This window comes from Scomber scombrus, chromosome 13 (genome assembly GCF_963691925.1).
Source record: "Scomber scombrus chromosome 13, fScoSco1.1, whole genome shotgun sequence".
In the NCBI taxonomy this organism is placed as follows: domain Eukaryota; kingdom Metazoa; phylum Chordata; class Actinopteri; order Scombriformes; family Scombridae; genus Scomber; species Scomber scombrus.
The window spans coordinates 11,377,450-11,397,394 of record NC_084982.1 but is presented as its reverse complement, the minus strand read 5'-3'; the positions used below and the strand labels follow the sequence as shown (position 1 = coordinate 11,397,394).

The following is a 19,945-nucleotide window of genomic DNA, read 5'->3' as shown; positions in this document are numbered from 1 at the left end:
CGTATGTTGTGTTTTAACGTTGTGTATGTTGTCCAATTGTTATTGTTATTGGCCACCACCACTTCCAACTACTTCCCTCTGGCAGGCGATACAGGACAATTCAGTCACACACTACAAGACTTAAAAACAGCTTCTCCTTCCCCCAAACTGTTAAGCTAATGAACACGGCCTGATCTTCTCATCCCACTCACCCACAAACACTCACTGATTGTGGCCTACTGTTACAACAAGAATTGCTACTGTTTGCTGTGTTTGCACCTTTTAAATTGCATATTGCACTTTGTTACTCTTATAGATTGTTAATGTTGTATTTATGTCTTAAGTTGTTTTTAATTGTCTTAAATGTTGTTATGGCTCAGGGAGTGCTATCTAAATTTCGTTATATTGTTGTCTGACAATCAATATAATTACAATAAAGCTACTAAACTAAACTATATTTCAGGAAGATTTAGAAAATGTTAAATTGTGCTTGTTAAATACACAAAAGCAGCAGTTTGTTACTGATGTGTCTGAGCTGCACAGATGTCCATTCACCAGCAGATGGCAGCAATAGCTCGTACGTCACTGCGCGAGTCGTGACGTCGTGAAACTCCAGGAAGTCATGCAGGCGGCTAGCTGACTAGCTCAGAGCTAGCGAGCAGAAAATGAATCTACAGCTAAGAAATTGTTTTTTATATTTTCACAGACTGGAAAAAGATTGACATTGCGTACACGGTAAGGCAAGTTCGACTTCATACATACATTGACGTAAGTTAAGTGGTCGTAAATATGAACGAAGTGCGTTGGCTGATGCTAATGTTGAATGAAAAAGACATTTAAAAACTACTATGACTTTCACCTGACATCAAACAAGTGATTTGAAGTGTTTGTTTGTACTTGGTTTGTACTGAACAGCAGAGAGAAGATACTGTATACAGTAGTGAAATGAGACAGGTGCCTTGAGACATCTACATATAACTATATTGTTAATATATTTATGTGGAAGCATCTGCATTCGTTGTGTTTCTCCACTCCTTTATTCAGGTTTTTCTTTAAATGTTTCACCCGTACCCGTATACACTGTATCTGTGTGTATGTATCTATATATTTGTATATGACGTGGTGGTTTTATTTATTAGGCTATGTAGAGATTTGAAAGCAGCTCTAAACCCTACGCATAGTTCACATTATGTTATGAGACCAAAAATATGTTAAGTCAATGGGCAGAAAGCTATTATTTGTTGCCATTTGTTGAATATTCTCTCATTTTCTCACACTGTTGTATATTGTTATTTTTTTAAATGTTGTGTTTTGGACTTTTTGGTTGAACAAAAAGAGAAGAAGAAGATGATGATGATGATGATGATGAACATTTTTCACTGTTTCCTGACATTTAACAGTTTCATATATGGGGCAAAAAAGGCATTTTTCACTGAAGAACTTGGTTACAGGAAATAGGTGGCATGTTTCATTAATCAATTGCTCAAACAGTTAATCAATTATCAAAGTTGTTGCAGATTAATTTGCCTGCCTATCAACTAAAAGATTAATGAATTTATCATTTCATCTCTAAATGTGTGATATATACTTTAAATCATAAACTGATAATTCAAATACTGTTCTTACCATTTAATTTTCTGTTGATCAACTTATCAATAAATCCCTTCATTATTACAGCACGGGTGAAGTGCATTGCCACACAAGAAGTCTACAATGGGCCAAAGAAGGAGAGCGGCAGCTGTCAATAATCCTTCATCTCAGAGAGTCTCTGGAGCTCCCGCAGAGGCTGTCAGGGTCCCCAGCAGGAAGCACAACATCTGCATGGTGTCAGACTTCTTCTATCCTAATATGGGAGGAGTGGAAAGTCACATTTACCAGCTATCCCAGTGTCTTATTGAAAAGGGGCACAAGGTGGTAATCGCCACCCATGCTTATGGCAGGAGGAAAGGCATCCGGTACCTGACTAATGGACTGAAGGTGTACTACCTCCCCCTGCAGGTGATGTACAACCAGTCCACAGCAACCACCTGTTTCCACAGTCTCCCACTACTGCGCTGCGTGTTTGTCAGGGAACGCATCACTGTGGTGCATGCACACAGCTCGTTCTCAGCTATGGCCCATGATGCACTGTTTCATGCTAAGACCATCGGCCTTAACACGGTATGTGTCTCATGATGAGCCAGGTCAAGTATTCAGAAAATCATGTTAAACATTCATATGACTATGCTACACATATCCCGCTGACATAAACCTAAACCAGATTATCATTCACAGATATTCACTGACCACTCACTCTTTGGCTTTGCTGATGTGAGCTCTGTACTGACCAACAAGCTCTTGACTGTGTCGCTGTGTGATACAAACCACATTGTGTGCGTGTCATACACCAGTAAGGAGAACACAGTGCTGCGTGCCGCACTCAACCCAGAGATCGTCTCTGTTATTCCCAATGCTGTTGACCCCACAGACTTCACTCCTGACCCCTCCCAGCGCCAAGACAACAGGATCACTATTGTTGTGATCAGCCGTCTGGTCTACCGCAAAGGTACGAAGAAGCTGAGTTAAAGATTGTTTAAGCTATTTGTCCATATATCTGCTGGTATTAAATATATTTATATATATATGGCTGCAATCAAGGTAGCAGGGTGGCATGAAGAAAAGGACACTGCCGTTATTTTGAAGGACCAAAGTTCAAACCCCTCGACTTGGCAGGAGTCATCCACAGTTAAATGTCTTCGATCACACGATGAACTTGTCTGGTTGTCTAGAAAGAGAACTTCCCATTTAGGGTCAGAGCCCAGAGAGAGTCAGCTTAGTTGATATATTGACTGATACATATTTATCACAGATACATTAGTATCCGTGTACATGCTTTATAATTATGCATTTTTGTAAAAAAAAAAAAAAAATTATAGTCTTTAGTAATATGGAAATATTTGACGTGTCAAAATATCTGTATGCATATCAGCCTCATGTATCAGTTGGCTATAAAAAAAGATCAGTGACAGCAACTTACCATATTCTCTTTTTCTGTTCAGGGATTGATCTTCTTGGTGGAATAATCCCAGAGCTCTGCCTCAAACATCCAGATCTGCATTTCCTAATTGGTGGAGAGGGGCCGAAGAGAATAGTGTTGGAGGAAGTGAGAGAGAAATACCAGCTACATGACAGGTACTTCTGGATGCTCTCATTTATTGATATTATGTGATAACTGTACATCTTTGAAATGGGCGAAATGGGTTGACAACTTTATGTTTTGAGGTTTGTGAGAATGTGTGAAAAAGCATTAAACAACCTGACACCATGTTATCTGCACCTTAATGATAAATATCATATACTAATTTTGCAGCAGCCACATTGGGTTCAGTTTTTTTTTTGTTTCACAATGATGTGTGCGAACCCATAGTTGTGGACCTGGGTTTTGTGAATAGCCGTGAATTAACCTGTAATAACAGTCTGACAGCGCAGATGGTCAAATAGTTTGTGTGTGAAAGCGCCATCAGATTTGCCTAACTTGTTTTGATTGGATCACTGCAGGGTGCGTCTGCTGGGGGCTCTGGAGCACAAAGATGTGTGTGGAGTTCTGGTTCAGGGTCATATATTCCTCAACACATCTCTGACTGAAGCATTCTGCATGGCCATCGTGGAGGGGGCCAGTTGTGGACTGCAGGTTTGCTGCCATCCATACACTTGTTTCAAGGACAGGACATGTGTCAGAGAGAGCAGTGTCTCTGTGAGACTTCAGTTAGTCCAAAGATACCATTTTACTGATGAAATACCTTTCAATGAATAAGAGCAAAATGACCATTAAATTCACTTCATGTATTGTTGGAATAAAAGCCTATACACTCTTGGCTTTACATGGTACAATATTTTCTAAATCTGTATTATCAAGTAATTGTGAAAGTTGCATTTACAGTGTTAATATTTACTTTCTAATAGTAATTTTAATACAACAATAGAGACACTGTCTCGCTTATCATCCTCTCTTCATGTCTCCTGCCTGTCTCACACTCTCAAACTTTGGTTTCATTTGATGTATTAACAGTTATCACACTGCCTTAAATATTCAGCTTAATTCATGTTGTAACACAAAGAAATGTAAATACACATAGAATAAGCTTAATCAAACGTATACAGAATGTTTACAATACAAATTTACCTTTATTTCTAACATCTATAAAACAGCTTTACAAAAACAGCTCTGAGGCCCATTCAGTTGAATGGAGCTGGCATAAATCAGCTAAAGATGTTGAAGTGTTGGTGTCACAGATTTTCTGTGAGTGTGCACTCATAGGTGGCCTCTCAACTCTGTCTCATAGCACCTCCTAAAAAACTTTGCACATAAGGAAAGAAAGTAGAAGAAACCATAAACCGCTTGTGACGGACAGTAACAAAAATGAACAAAAGCTTGTAAAGATAATAGTTGTGCATGGCAGGACTCAGATACTCGCATGTATCAGGGAAAGTTAGGTGAGTCACAGCAGGAAGAGAAAGCTGCGTTATCAGAAACTATGCAGGGAATGAAATAACAACATAATCCCTACTGGTAGATGTGGTGCCCTTATCTACCAAAAAAACATCACTCCCACACTTGTAACCCACATTTGTAGAACAGAATATAATTGGGTTTAATGTCTAGATTTGGAATTCATTCAAATTCATCGATTTGCAGCCACCTTTCTTGATAGAAGCTTGATATTTAGGGGCTAAGCGGGAGGGAATTTCTTGAGGACTTTTGTCTCAGTTCTTTGGATAACAAAGAGGCTTGACTTCTGAGTATTTATGTGAAGGTTGTGAGTGCAAAGTCAGCATGACCCATAGTCAGAGCAGCAGCCATATGACAATATAAACCAGGTTAAATTTCCTTAAATCATTTCATGCCACAACAACTAATGAGGTTAATTAAGGAGTCACTTAAAACATAAAACAGTGTGTTGGTGCACCCTGACGTCACCTTTAGGTGCAACAGATCACACTGCTGTTGCCTGACCTTAAGCTTGTCTGGTTTCTGACCACACCCAGCATCAATGTTGGGTGTGGTCAGAAACCAGACAAGCTCTTAAAAGGACGCCAGAAAGGACGTTTACTCTCATGTTGAGGGTGATTTTTACTTTTGTGTGTTTGTGTACAATGTTTGAAGTTATTGTTTTGTCTCTTAAGGTGGTAAGCACTCGTGTGGGGGGCATTCCTGAGGTGTTACCTGAGGATTTGATCACCCTGTGTGAGCCCACTGTGCGGTCATTGTGTGCCGGTCTGGAAACAATCATCGCCCGGCATCGTTCAGGGTCGGTCCCCTCCCCCGCTTCTATCCACGCATGTGTGCAAAACCTCTATACCTGGAGGAACGTTGCTGAGAGGACTGAAAAAGTAGGTTCACCACTACCAAAACCTGTTGTTTCATTCAGTCGTATTATGTTAGTATCACCTGAGCTCTAGTTTTGATTTTTGGAAGTTTACAGTTAGTAGGTTTTCTGGAGTGATCGGATTTCTGATCATCTAAATGAAAAACCCAGCTTTTATCAGATACATTTTTCCTGAAGAACACAGATTTCTTTGTTGTGTGTACATGTAGCCAAGTTTGTAAATGGCTTTTTACATGTATGCATGTCCTGTATAAAGACCAGAGGGCTGTTGCACAAAAGCAGAATTAAGAAATCCAGAATAACTGAAAAAGTGAGGCTCGACAAAGTCTAATCAGTGCATCCTGGCTTGATCCAGGATTGCACGTTCGCCAATCCAGGATGAGGATATGCGACCGAGTCCCGGCTAAATTCAGCCAGGATAACCAGAAAATCCAATCCAGAAAAACCCTCTGGATTAAAGGAGAGATAATAAAACTTAAAGATGCATCCTTGTGTTTTCAAATAATTGAATTAAAAATCCAACTTAAACTAAAGCTGACAAATAGAGTAATTATTAAGCTCAGGAGTATGGGATAAATCTGATTACTGTCCTGCTTCATGTATACATACATTGTTTGTTGATGTGGATCATTGCGTTCTCCTCTCAGGTGTATGACAGAGTAGCTGGAGAGGAGGTGCTTCCCCTGCATAGACGGTTACAGAGGCTGAGATCTCACTGCGGCCCGGTGGCTGGCTCCATATTTGCATTTGTAGCTGTTCTGAACTACCTCTTCCTGCTGCTCCTGCAGTGGTTGGTGCCTGATCGCTTCATGGACAAGGCAGTGGATGCCACTGGTCCTCTGGGACTGTGGAAGCAAGAACAAAGCAGTAAACACAGAGCTCTGTCTAAAAGTGCCACGAAAAAAGCAGCAGAACCAAAGATTTCCCGATAGGGATCTCTCCATCTGTACCTCTGCCTCACTGTTAGCTGCTTAAATGGTGTTTCACTGTATGTGCTCTTCAAAGTTCACACTGACAATATTATAAACATGGCGATTCAAAATTGTTTACATTTCCTTTTCAAAAGGGACCATGAGTAAAAGCATTTTATCTAAGATTTAGAAGGAGGTTTTTAGTTTTATATTTAACGCTTATATCGATGGCACTCCTTGGAGCTTTGATTAGCACTTTTTCTTCATTTTGTTATGAATGCATTGCACTGAGCAGAAAGACAAACAGGGCTGGTTGCAACCTTACTGTTGGATTGTACAGGGAAACTGCAGTAATCTATTTTCAGTTAGTTGCTTGTTTTGATATCATGTATGCCACTTCTTTTGTTTGATCATTGAATTTTGTCCTCTAAGATGTTGCATATATGAAGCCTGGAAGATTTTTTCAGATGACCATGTTACTTGCAGATATGACCCACTACGATGAATAAACTACTTTATAGTGTTTCATATATTCTAATTGTGTTTCAACTGTCAGTTTTACCTTGCTGAGGTGAAGACTCTTTTTTTAGAATTGTTTTTTTTAAAAGAGATTGCTCTCAGGAATGAAGAGAGCCAGACAAAACAATAGCTGTGAATGGGAGGTGATAGAGATGGGATGGCATCCCTTTTCAAGGTTAACGATAGAGATTTGCATGTCGTTGTGATTGGAGGTTGAACAGTAGATCATGTCTGCAAAAGAAAAAGAGACTTTAGATGAGTTCACGCAGGTAGAGCCTTAACTTTTGCAGTTATAGAACAAATAAGCAAATATGTGCATTGCATGCAATAGTGTGTCTCTCAAATGATCAGAGAGTGTGATGAACTGACTGTTTCAGTTCAACAGAAGACATTCAGGAGGATATGAATGTGTCTCAGTGCATTTCAATCATCAATCTTATGATAGTAACATTAACTGTGCCTGTATCTCACAATATAACAGAAAAATCCACATCTACATGTAACATTTTGTGTTGAAGCAGTTTAAGAAAATCCAAGTCGGTGTGTCTAAATGCACATTTGTAAGTTTTAAACTCACGATGTATCAGTTCAGGCCCATTCTACCAACCATTATTATGCACTGTTGACTACATCCAGACTGGGACAAGGGTGGGCGGGAAGAGGTAATGTGGGGGAGGTGGTCAAGGACCCACATAAGAGGTGGGAGGAAGGCTGACTTCAGGTTTGTGCATCCGACTGGGCAAGCTCGAGTCCCGGACAGTGGTGGAGGAGTTTACTGTTGGTTTATTTTCATCATGGCTGCTGTTCAAACAGAGGTATCTCTATACTTGCAACCTTGGCAGAGGCCTCTGCACATCTATGGGGGGCTGGTGTGCAACTCTCTGATGGCTGGTAAGCTTTTTTTCTTCTTGCTCAGTTGTATTAAGAGAGACTTTAGGAATCACACCACTGCATTACTTATTTAATACAAATATTTTAGTGATTTAGAACCACTTTAAACAACAAATACCTGTGTGTTCATAGTTTAGTTTTTTGTTCTTCAAAGTTAGTTTTTGTAATAAGGATTGCATATTGAAAGTGTTGACTGTACTCTGCAGTGGCCCTGAGTGTCTAGTTCATTGTTGTTAGTTCAGGGAGTTTGTTGTTTAGGATTGGGATGACCCTAAAACCAGATAAACATGTATTTAAACGGGGTCATTTTAACATCACAATAGACAGAAAACAAGATCACTTTGGCTGTGAGCGTATCTGTGTGTTTTCTGAACATGGGGACCTCTCTGATCTTCTTTCTCAGACTCCTGGTCGGACAGAACTCCTCTTCATGAAGCAGCCTACCATGGCAGACTGCTCCAACTCAGATCCCTCATTGCTCAGGTAAACTTACACTGTCCTGATATGTGCATTAATGCAAAACACAAGCAGGGATTGTGTGATGAAATACAAATAAAAACCTAAAGACAGTTTATTCTCTCTGATTTCCCCTACAGGGCTTCCATGTAGACACACTCACCATGGACAGGGTCTCTCCTCTCCACGAGGCTTGTCTCGGTGGCCATTATAGTTGTGTAAAGTTCCTGCTGGACAGTGGTGCAAATGTAAGATTGCTGAGTGTTAGTTTGGAGTTATGTTTAAATTAAGGGTTTATATGATTTAAATGTGGAGGAATTTGTGAACACATTTTGAATAAGGAACCACTTTTGATTTGATTTGCTTATATCAGAAGTGCAGCTCTTTTATTAATGGTATCATTTTGTTTACTTACGCATTGCTCCACAGGTGGATGCAGTATCAACAGATGGCGCCACCCCTCTCTGCAACTCCTGCAGCAACGGGAGTGCTGCCTGTGTCAGGCTGATCTTGCAGCACAGTGCCTCCATCCACACCACATACCTGCTGGCATCGCCCATCCACGAGGCCGCAAAGAAAGGTGTGTATGTGCAAATATGTACCGATATATAGAGACATGGTGTGTCAGAGCCCAGATTGTGATGCAGTGTTGTTTCTTCATCAGATCACAGAGAGTGTTTGGAGCTGCTGATCTCGTATGGAGCTCATATTGACATGGAGCTGCCAGTTGTAGGGACACCGCTGTATTCTGCCTGCATGTCCCGAGCCGCAGCCTGCGTAGATGTGTTGCTACACTCAGGTAATCTGCAACCTCTGCAGTGTAACAAACAGTACATCCACACAGTGAAAAACCTAACATTGAGCCCCTCATGTGCTCACTTTTGTTGATTTCACTTCTGGTTTCACTTCTGGTTTTACTTACCTACATATTGACACCCAACAAGGACCATCATCCTTTATTTGTACTACATGTTCTCAGCTCTTGTTGCATATTATATTCCCTGTATTAATTTAAATCAATACACCAATGTTTTACTGATTGATAATGTGCATACTGTGATTTATTTATTATGTAATACAAACAGTACAGAGTGGAATTATCCATGCCATTCATTTTTATACTTTCTGCTTTATAACACTATGTTGAATGATAGTATAGAAGAGCTGCTATTGTTTCAGTTGGTTCTTGTGTGATTTTTAGCTACACCCTAATTTGTCTTCCCCCCATTTATACTTTCAGTGGAAACAGGAAACAGGATATAACTGATAGATTTATCATTCTAATTTACAGAACTGTCAGGGATGGCTGTAAACCATCTCATATTCTTCATAGCTCTGCTCCAAGTTCTCATCTTTTCATCTAATTTTCACTGAGTATAGTTTCTCAATCATTCTAACCAAAAAGTGCAGGAAGGAACTGTCTGTGAGGACCCATGAATGGTTGTACCTATATATAGTCTAAATAAAATCATTTGGCTTATTTTATGTCTTCATGTAGGGGCCGATGTTCAATTAGGGTGTGGGCAGGACAGCCCATTACATGCTGCAGTTCGAGAGGGAGGAGCCGACATAGTAGATCTTCTGCTAGACTTTGGGGCTGACGGGTATTGTAGGAATGCTGAGGGCAAGACTCCTTTGTATCTGTCAGGGCCAAACAGCGCAGTGAGAATTGCACTGCAGAAAAGAGGTATGTTGTGCACACATGTATGTTACAGAAACACCCCAAATCTAAATGAAATCTAATGTATAACAACTACACCCTTTCTCTCTCTCTCGCCTGATCAGGTCCCTGCTCTCTGTCTCAGCTGTGTCGTTTGTGTATCCGCCGAACTCTGGGAAGGACTCGTCTCCACAGCGCATCCAGCCTCTTCCTTCCACCAATTATCAAGGACTTCCTCCTCTACCAATGACGTCTTTGCAATGGATTGTACAATGTTCCAAAAATGTTTTTTTAAGATGACAGTTTTATATTTTTATGCAGGCTCTCACAAGATAGGTATAAAAGGTACAAGATAGTAAATATTGTATTTTGTGTAGAGTGGTCAAAAATGATGATGATGGTAGTGTTGTTTTGTTAGTATCCATGGTGATCTATTAGTTACATGGCTGATCAACGGACTGTAAATAAGGAAACTAGACAAGGCAGTCGAAAATTGGTTAATAAAGCATGGTGTACTGTGGAAGAGTTGTGTGACGAGTATTCATTTTGTTGAAGAAAGGTTTGTTGGAAATAATTCCAGCTTTTGCAATATTGTCAACATATGGATTAAAGAAATAGACAAATTTAAAAGAGCACTTTGAGTATATTGGGTCTGAGGAAAAAAGAAGTCAGAGAACTGAGAGGTGGACTGAGTTTTGTGGATGGTGTTACTCAAGGGGAATTAATTTCCTGTATTCAAATGCCACCTTAAAAGGTCACCTCTGCAGAGGCTTAAAGTATCTTGTTTGAGTAGATTTAACTTGAGGCTTTTTCACTGAAAAAGCACGGAAAGGTCTAAACCTTCAGCGAGAGTTTTGAAAGTGGGTTATATGTTTGTGTGTGTTGATGAATTTCCTGCTGCTCTTGCCCAAATTCAGTGGTCATATGCTCTTCCTGTGAGATGATAACACCATTCAGAATGAAATGTCCAATCTCGCTGTTGTTTATCTGTCTGTGTACAAAATTACATTTGAAGCTGTTGTGCAGAGAGGACACATTAGATTTGGCCGCTTAGATGTTGACATTTTCTTTGAAGCCCACAGTTCTTAGTGGGTTTACACTAGGCGCAGGTTATATAAAAAAGGCAGGCCTACTGACTCAACGGAATAACACTAATTCTAAGATTATAATTCAATTTCCACATCAGCTCACCACCTTGAGCTCTGATGTGTAACACCATGGGAAAAGTCAGAAATACAGCGCAGTGAATGACTCCTGCTGTGCTCCTGTTCCTCTGTGGTATCAATCGATTCACCAAAAAGTTTCATGTTTATTGAGTAACAGCTAAGGGCTCACAATCACAAAACCTCTTAAAATTGACATCTCAAATCAATTTTAGTAATAGATAAACATCCAAATATCTTCAGCACATATTCATGATCAGGATGGCACAATTCAACAACAAATGTACAGCACAGTTCTGTCATATTAACATGATTGTCGTATATGTGAATACTTTGTTAGACTGCACAACAGCAACATATTAAGACTGAAATGATTGCACTCATGAACAGCAGCACTTTGAGCTTGTTTACCATCACAGTTTAACACATAAGCATACTGCCATTCACTGATTATCAAAAGTATTTGGTCAAGAAAAGAAAAAAAGTCAGAGGATTAACAAAGTTATTACAATTAATTTTGGAGGGGGTGTTGAATGTCTGTAATGTCAATCTGGACCAAAGTCTGACTGACAGACTTAGCAACATGGTCGTCTATATGCCTAAAACTGCTAAATATTCACTGTTTCTGGCTTCTTAAAATGTTAGCATTAGCTTTTTTTCTCTGTTTTATATAATTGTGAATGTATTATCACAGGTTTTGGACTGTTGGTCCGACTAATCAAGTTATTTGAAGTTTTCACATTTAGCTTTGGGAAATGTATATTGTCTGACATTTTTTAGGGCTAAAAGAAATTATTTAATAAAAAAAAACAGATTAATTCATTATAAAGATAATCATCACTTGTAGCCCTACATATTATTATACATGTAATTATTACACAGGATTAACCCTTCATTAAGAATGAACCAAAAGCTACAAAACACCACTAAGGAGCTCAAATATATTTAACAGGAACACCATGAGACATTCGAAAATTCTTCTGTAAACTTAACATTTGACACAACAATACATCTGGCCAACAAATCTTGCATAAAACACATTTCCGGTGCCCAGAACAGCGGAAACTGAATGTCATCAACTTGAATATTTTACAACCATCAAACCCTCAAATTTCAGAGGAAACTGCTGCTCCTCAACAGCAGATAAAAGCAACAGAACCAAATTCATGCATTAGTGAGTTTCATTTTACTATCTAAAAATCTTTGAGTTTTACACCAAACAGATTCATAACACAAAGAGGAAAAAGCTACCAGCCATAAAGATGTTTATGCTTGGTTACATTTGTTTGACATATGTACAACAAATGTTCTATATCAGAGTTACTGATGAGCAGGTTTACATCTGCACTGACTGCTTCTGATTTTCAGAAACTGTTCTTTTGATAGCTGGATTGTTGTTTTTTTTAAATTTAACATTATTTCAGTGTATTTTGTAATAAAAGGTAAGTGAGAAGTGATAAACTCATGACTGCGATGGCTCAGCAAGTGGTTGTACCAATTCATCATGTTAACACTTCTGAATCAGAACTGAACATGGCGTCCGTTGAAATCAGTGTGAGGAGATGACTATCACCTTATCAACACGACTCCAGATCAAGTTAATTAAACTCTCCGCAGGGTAACGGATGCTTTCAGACAGTGGTTATGTTTGTGTTCCTGCTATTCTGGCTGTACAAGCGTTTCTGAGGATGGCAGCACATCAGCTGCTTGTTAAAATGTTTTCTGAAGCTTTTGCTCATCAGGTAGAGGGCAAATGGGTTCATACAGGAGCTGGTGAAGGCCAAAATGCGAGCACACACACTGGCGATGAAATGGCCCAGCGACGTATCCACCTGGTCGTAGTGATAGGAGCGGTACAGGTAGATCACATGACTGGGCAGCCAACAGACAGCAAACAAGCCAACAAACACCAGCACGGTCTTTGCCAGACGCTTCCTGGACTTTATCTGAGAGGGCAGTATGAAGAGAAGAAAGCATTTATTTGTCTCCTTGTTGACATTTTTATTTTATTTCTTTATATTATTGTTGGCAGCAATATTGTGTGTTATCATGTAACTATACACTTTTTCGTTTCCTCTGCAAGAAAGCATTCCTACAATAAAAATCTTAATGAGTTTCTCCTGTGTATCAAACAATCAATCAATGTTTCTCATCAGTAGACCAGCTCAGATTCTTAGATATGAAAGTAGTAATTCTCCCCTTTGTTTGTTTTGTTTTTTTCAGCAGGGTGTCAGTAGTGTTGCATGTGCAATTAGATGTTCAGTATACACACTGTAATACCAACTGCACCTACAACTTATACATATTTATATAGTTTAAAATACAAAATGTGTAATACATTTAATTCATTACTGTATATTTGAACAGGTTGCATATACTGTACGTAACCACCTATATATGTATATAAAGTAACATCACTTTTTTACCATTTACTTCACTCTTTGCTCTACTCACTTCTTTGCACTTTCTTTACACTGTGAGCCACTAAACCAGTGACAAATTCCTTGCATATCTGGGGGACTTAATGATTTTGTTAAAAGGTTTTAGAACAAGTATTAATTGAAATTGAAAACTGTGAATGCTCTCACCTGTTTCTGCATGTGCAGGTGTCCTTCAGCGGGAATGGCCACAGAGCTCCTGACCAGGCTGCGGGCAATGAAGCAGTAGTAAATGGATATGATGAAGAGTGGGATGATGTAGAAGATCAGGAAGGAGGCAGTGGAGTGAATCTTTGGGTGTAGCTCCCCAGCATGGGGGTACGGTGCACAGGTCACAAATGTCTCATTGGTGTGGCTGGTGGTGAAGGTGTGCAGGTCAGAGAAGACAGCTTCAGGAATTGCCAGAGCCCCAGAGAGAAGCCAGATTGCCCCAGCCCGTAGACAGATACTGAGTGTAGCGCTGGACCTGTCCAGGGGTTTGACAATCGCTCTGTACCTAAATGGAGAGGAGAAATGTGTGGAGCATCACTGTAAACTGGAATGATAATGCTTTTTTCCTGTTCAAGATGGCCCCTGATAACCTAATTTAAACTTTCTGATTATACATGCTATGAAAAACAATTGTTTTCAATGTGGCACTCCACCACTTTGTACTGAGGCAGACTGTGTACATACATGTACTGATGCCTCTGGACACATCTTCAGAGATGTTCCTGGAATCAATGGGTGTTTCAGGTCTTTCGCCATCATACACCCTCCTCCAGGCAATGTAGCTGGAGCTGATCAGTCTTCAGCTCATGTCCAGTCAGCTAGCTACTTATGACTACATGGCTCTCCTCTTTTGTACCACAGACGTCTCTGCTGCATCAGTGGTACTGCAGATGTCTCTCCTCTTCCTCTCTCCCTCCATGCCCAAATGTCTGAAGGCTGCAAATCCCCTGCATCCAACCTCCAGTGGGAGACACCTCAGAGCTCTCTGTCCAGCCTGCTGACAGTTGTCCTGCATACTTGGAGAGTTTCCTTTCAAAGGCCTCTTCCAAGAAATCTTCCCATGGGACTGTCAGCTCCAGCATCACAGCTTGCTTGTTGGACTCAGACACAAGGACAATGTCTGGTCACAGAATGGTGGCTGCAATATGGTTAAGGAACTTCAGCTGCCATCAAGGTCTACCAACAGATGCAAATCCTTTGCAGGCTTGGTAGCACATCATACACTGCCTGGATAAGAAATTTGAAGCAGTGTGGCTCGGCTTTCCAAACCTCAGCCCAGGTCACTTTCCTCTCGACTGCATTCTCCCATCCTGTCCCTGTTGCTTCATTCCCACTGAATTGCTTCTTATGTCCTCCACTGCTTCTGTCACCTACTCCTGAGCTATTCAACACCTTTCCTTCCCTTTGATGGTGTTAATTTGGGGTGTTTGAGAGGATCCTAGCCCAGCCCTGCTTGATCGACCACTACCACTTGCTCCAGCTTCCTAAACAGCTTCCTTGGCTTTCCACTTCCTGCCAATCCTCACTTGGATCCCTGTTTTAACCAACTTGAGTCCCTGTACTGTACCACTTCTCTGGCTCTTGTTACCTTGAATTTCCCCTTTGAAGGGCAGTGGAGTGATAGTGACAGTAGAGTGGTATCCGTAGAGTGCGATGCTGCTCAGGCTCTTTGACAGTCCCAGCCATTTCATGAGGTGTTTGCTGACCCTCTTTCCCTTTCCATGGCACCATAGATCTTGATTTGGCTAGTTTGAAACACATCTGGACCCACTGCACCAGCTTTTTGAGCCCCTGTAGAATCTACTAGCAACCCGGGTCTGATTCTGCAGTGACTGTGGAGTCATCTATGAATGCCCCGATGGAGGGTTGCTGTTGAGAGGAATTAATTCGGGGCCCTCTGCACTCCAGTTCAACAACTGTGCACCCTGTGATGATGCTGATCTCCACTTGGACCAGGTTGACGTAATTGCTCCTGAGCAGACCCTCATCCTTAAATTGCTGTAGTAATCAGTGATGATGTCTCTGAGTCTTCTGGGGATGTGATGTTTGGTCAGTGTGATCTGCACCAGCTTTGTTGGAATGAAACCATATGCTTTTTCCATATCGCACCAAACACTGACAGGTTGCCTTTGTTCTCTCTGGCCTCCCTGATGAGCTGTGTCACCACAGAGATGTGCTCCATACAACCTGGCATCCCTGAGATACTACCACTTTGGACAGATGTGTTGCTATACAGTACATGTTCTTGGCCAGACAGGTGCACAGCTGGTTATAAATGGCATTGAAGAAAACCTTTCAGGATCCACAACTCTTCAGCCACTCTCCGTTTTTCTGGGATCTTTCCCCTTCTCCAGATGACTTTACACTTTGTACAAAGAGCTACTTGGTCCTGGAGCAGTTTACCTTGCTTAGTGAATGACCTCTCCCAATCCCCCCCGCAACTCCTTAGTGAACTTGAAGGGGTTTGCAATAAAGGCAGCATGTTTTTGGACCCTTTCGTGACCACCTCCACCTCCAATACCGCTGTGCCCAGCGGAGGATCCTGATCTTCTTTCATAGGAGGCACATCAACAGAGCAAAGCCAATGTGTTCCTCTTTTCCTGCTTCCTTGTTCTGGGACTTCAGCTGATTGCTTTCATGGCTTGTAGCCTGCTATTGACCTCTCCCTTCACCGTTGCCTCCAGAATTTGGTTGACATTTTTGTCAAACTGCTTTCACTGCAGGATATTTGATCCACCTCCTATTAGACTTGATGTTAGAAGGGATTATTTTGCAACACAGAGGCTCCGAGCACTCTGGGTTTCGTCTCACCAGGTTGGACATCACCTTTGCCTTGTGTTGTTCCTTATCCTGCCACCCACTTCATCCTCACTTGGTGAATCTTCAAGCTGGGATAGTTTATTACAGATTTTGCCACATGCACACTGCATGCTCATATCAGTTGCTGGGTCTGATGCTGTTGTGTCCATCCAACCCCACCTCCCCTGCCCCCTCTCGGGAACCCCCAACTGTTACCATTACATTAATCCTAGCTTTTTTTCATCATAGACTCAATTTCTTCTTCTTCCTTTCTGCAATCACAGCAAGATAATCTTTAAAAGCTTATCTTATACCACAGAGAAAATTAATTTAAGCTTTAAATCAAAACAGGAATGACAAAATTAGCTCGTGGATAGAATAATGAGACACATCAAGGAAATAATTTGTTAATCAAAACTGGTATTAAATGTTTGTTATTAAATATCTTTTGCTCTTGAAAGCTAAGGCTAAAATTTCAATACGTCAAATGTGCTGGAAATACTGAAAGATGCTCCCAACACTTTTCAACAAATTCCAGACTGAATATTAACTGTTTCAGGTTGTTTCTTCACAGAGGTACCACCAAAATCATTGAAGTTCTACATTTAAATGATCACATTGTAGTAAATCAGTCTAACTGATAGCAATCAATAAAATGAGGTGTTTTGAGACACAGTTTTGCAAGATAATTGCATCAGTCTCATTGTAATAACTGTATATATCTAACTATTCAACCTACTGGTGTGTTTATCTTTGTAAATGTGCATTGTGCAGACAAACATTGTTCAAACCCACATAACTTTATTTGAAAATTTCCAAAAAAAATATGTCAACATGGAATTTGAGTACACTAAAATCATGTCATTCTTGTAGCCTAGTTTGTAAAAAATTAGGAATTTGAAGGAGTCAAGAAGGGAACAGTAAGTGGACTTTGATTATTTTGAGATTTTAAATCAAGTTAAAGGCACTTGTTGTGCCATTTTTAAGAAAATGTCATTATGTTTTAGACCAAATAATTATAATAATTAATATAATTATTAAAAATTGGCATTGAATTTCATTTTTGACAGAAAGAAGATCTTAGAGCATTTATTTACATCATTATCTACACAAATTAAATGTAGGCCTACAGGCAAAAAATATTGAGGATTAAAACACGTAAAAAACAGAATCATATTTATTTTTAAGACTTGCAAGTCTTAAAAATAAATATGCACCATGGTGCAGAGAAACTACGACACTGTAAGTCAGCGGAACTGAAATGTGCATTAAATGTTTCAAAGACGTAATATATAGTGTATTTTCATTTGATATGATACTAAAGCCATTAAAAACATATTTTGGTTTTGAATATTTCAGTCATTGTGAGCACTATGCAGCTTCAGCGCGGATTGGTTTTTAATTTAAACAAACCTACGGGGTGTTTAAGGGGGAATGAAGAAGTTGAGTTAAAAACACTTTTTAAAGAATCAACTGTGTGAGGAGTACCGGTCAGCGGAGAGAGCAGTAAGGGTGAAAACGGACACTCCCACCGAGGTGAGCTGGATGAACGGGATGAGTTTGCATCCAACCCGGCCAAAGAGCCACTCGTCCACCAGGTATCTGCTGGCGTCCACCGGGGCGCAGGTCACTAGCAGCAGCAGGTCCCCCAGAGCCAGGCTGGACAAGAACAAGTTTGGCACCGTACGCATGGACTTCACCACTAGACATATCTTCATTAAAGTTACATTTCCCACCAGACCTACGATGATGATGATACCGTAGACAGCAGCAATTCCGATGCCTGGGAGCCAGATGTTGTACTGGTACCCTTCTCCCGTGGAGTCAAAAAACAGCCTGGAGACATTGAGACCCGACAGCCCGCTGTCATCTGGACCTAACACGAAGGAATCCTCCAGAGACATCACAGCATACAGGGCGAGGACAGAGGTCTTCAACGGGAGAGTCTGATGTCGCTGGTGCGTTTGGTGAGTGGCTTTATAAACTACACTATCCAGCTGTGCGTCATTTTGCGCACTGCAGGTTGAAAGCTGTCAGAGTCAGATAAAAGAAGATATAAGATATTTAAAAAAACTAAAAAAACAATATACACTGATCTGAATTACACCTAAACTTAACACCTTAACACCTAAATTCAATGTTATCTTTAATTAGGTAACATAGAAAGTGAAAACTTAAGTGTTCATCTTGACTGGATGTGATTTGAAGTTATGAAACTTTCAATGTATATTAACAGCTATAGGTGGAAAATGCAAAAACTGATCATAATGCAGACCTAACTGGAATATTGTTATACAAAGCAAGAAAGACTATCCTTAAATGTTTGACTTGTAAAGACTATGCCACCTTATACACTCTAAAAAGCCCAACTTCAAAATTGTTGTTCTAACATTTTATTCAAAGTAACAAGTAATGCAATCAACTAAAAGTTTTAAGTTGAGAAAATTTCAGATAGTGGTTTTGGCATCTGCTGAGGTAACTAAGGCACAGGTAGTGCACAGGTCAATGTTTGATAACAGGACTTGGGAGTAGTGATGTTATGTCACATTACCAAACAACGTGTACATCATGACAACATGGGCTCTGCAGCACTCGTCAAGATCAGTCCATCTTACCAAAAAGTTAAATAATTGTTTAGGTATTAGATTTTTAGCTATGAGCCACCTTTATATATACTTTTGAAAGTTTCTGAAATCTAAAATGTACAGCAAGTATATGTGTGTGTGTTTATGTGTGGTCTGTGGGTTGTGTATCAATATGTATTATTATCATTATTTCAAAGTGTTTAATGTGTGCGTTGTGAGGCTGAGTCTCTGTAGCGCTGCAGCTTACAGGACAGGCTGTTCAAGAGACTTGCACGGTAGTTACATGGCCCAAAGAAATTCTGGGTTTCTTTACATGAAGCCGGGGTCTCCGGCAAATACTTTGAGGACCTACCAGGGCCATGTGGGTTACCAGGAACAGATTTGGGCATGAGCCAGTTTAGGAAGGGTAGGCTGCAAACTCATTAAACTGTGCTTGCTTCACTGCGTAACAGGCAAGGAACACCAGATACACTGATGATCTGACAAACCAGATGGGTATATATACATACAGGTCTAATCACAAAACAAGGCTCAGCTGAAGCGGAAGCAGAGACCAGAGTAAGGAGGGAACATGATGATTGGGTAACAAGGTGATTAGGAGGGTGTGGCAGCCAAAACACAGGACAGGTGAGCATGGGAGAGCAGGCTGGGCAGGCCAATCAATATGGCAACATGGGTTAATCTTGCTGTTCCTGCATACATATACAGTGCATATGGAAAGTATTCACACCCCTTCACTTCCCCCACATTTTGTTATATTACAGCCTTGTCCAAAATTGATTACATTTTTTTTCTCATCAATCTACACACAATACCCCATAATGACAAAGTGAAAAAGGTTTTTTAGATATTCTTGCAAATTTATTAAAAATAAAAAGCTGAAATATTGCATGTACATAAGTATTCACTCCCTTTGCTATGACACTCAAAATTGAGCTCAGGTGCATCCTGTTTCCACTGATCATTCTTGAGATATTTCTACACCTTGATTGGAGTCCACCTGTAGTAAATTCAATTGATTGGACATGATTTGGAAAGGCACACACCTGTCTATATAAGGTCTCACTGTTGACAGTGCATGTCAGAGCAGAAACCAAGCCATGAAGTCAAAGGAATTGTCTGTAAACCTCCGAGACAGGAGTGTATCGAGGCACAGATCTGGGGAAGGGTGCAAAAAAAATCTGCAG

At 40.3% G+C, this 19,945-nt stretch overlaps 3 protein-coding genes across 4 annotated transcripts; 2 read left to right on the top strand and 1 right to left on the bottom strand.

Moving 5' to 3' along the window:
* The first annotated feature begins 613 nt into the window (after positions 1 to 613).
* piga (phosphatidylinositol glycan anchor biosynthesis, class A) lies at positions 614 to 6,788 on the top strand. Of its 2 annotated transcripts, XM_062431626.1 has the most exons (7): positions 614 to 714; positions 1,657 to 2,139; positions 2,254 to 2,524; positions 3,018 to 3,150; positions 3,517 to 3,649; positions 5,143 to 5,349; positions 5,993 to 6,788. In XM_062431626.1, exons 2-7 carry the CDS (start codon positions 1,693 to 1,695, stop codon positions 6,275 to 6,277), a joined length of 1,476 nt encoding a protein of 491 aa, XP_062287610.1. In that variant the 5' UTR covers positions 614 to 714; positions 1,657 to 1,692; the 3' UTR covers positions 6,278 to 6,788. The 2 variants fall into 2 exon arrangements, with proteins under 2 accessions (XP_062287610.1, XP_062287611.1); XM_062431627.1 differs by lacking the exon at positions 614 to 714 and having other exon boundaries at positions 1,535 to 2,139.
* Positions 6,789 to 7,569: 781 nt separating this feature from the next.
* Positions 7,570 to 10,164, top strand: asb11 (ankyrin repeat and SOCS box containing 11). Its single transcript, XM_062431628.1, has 7 exons — positions 7,570 to 7,666; positions 8,070 to 8,149; positions 8,263 to 8,370; positions 8,552 to 8,702; positions 8,787 to 8,921; positions 9,621 to 9,809; positions 9,908 to 10,164. The coding sequence occupies exons 1-7, from the start codon at positions 7,570 to 7,572 to the stop codon at positions 10,030 to 10,032; spliced, it is 885 nt and encodes a 294-aa protein (XP_062287612.1). The 3' UTR covers positions 10,033 to 10,164.
* A 2,412-nt stretch (positions 10,165 to 12,576) lies between these two features.
* LOC133992595 (gastrin-releasing peptide receptor-like) lies at positions 12,577 to 18,077 on the bottom strand. The gene is made up of 3 exons (XM_062431281.1): positions 17,662 to 18,077; positions 13,534 to 13,879; positions 12,577 to 12,891 (listed from the first exon to the last, which is right to left on the bottom strand). Exons 1-3 carry the CDS (start codon positions 18,075 to 18,077, stop codon positions 12,577 to 12,579), a joined length of 1,077 nt encoding a protein of 358 aa, XP_062287265.1.
* Positions 18,078 to 19,945: the final 1,868 nt, after the last annotated feature.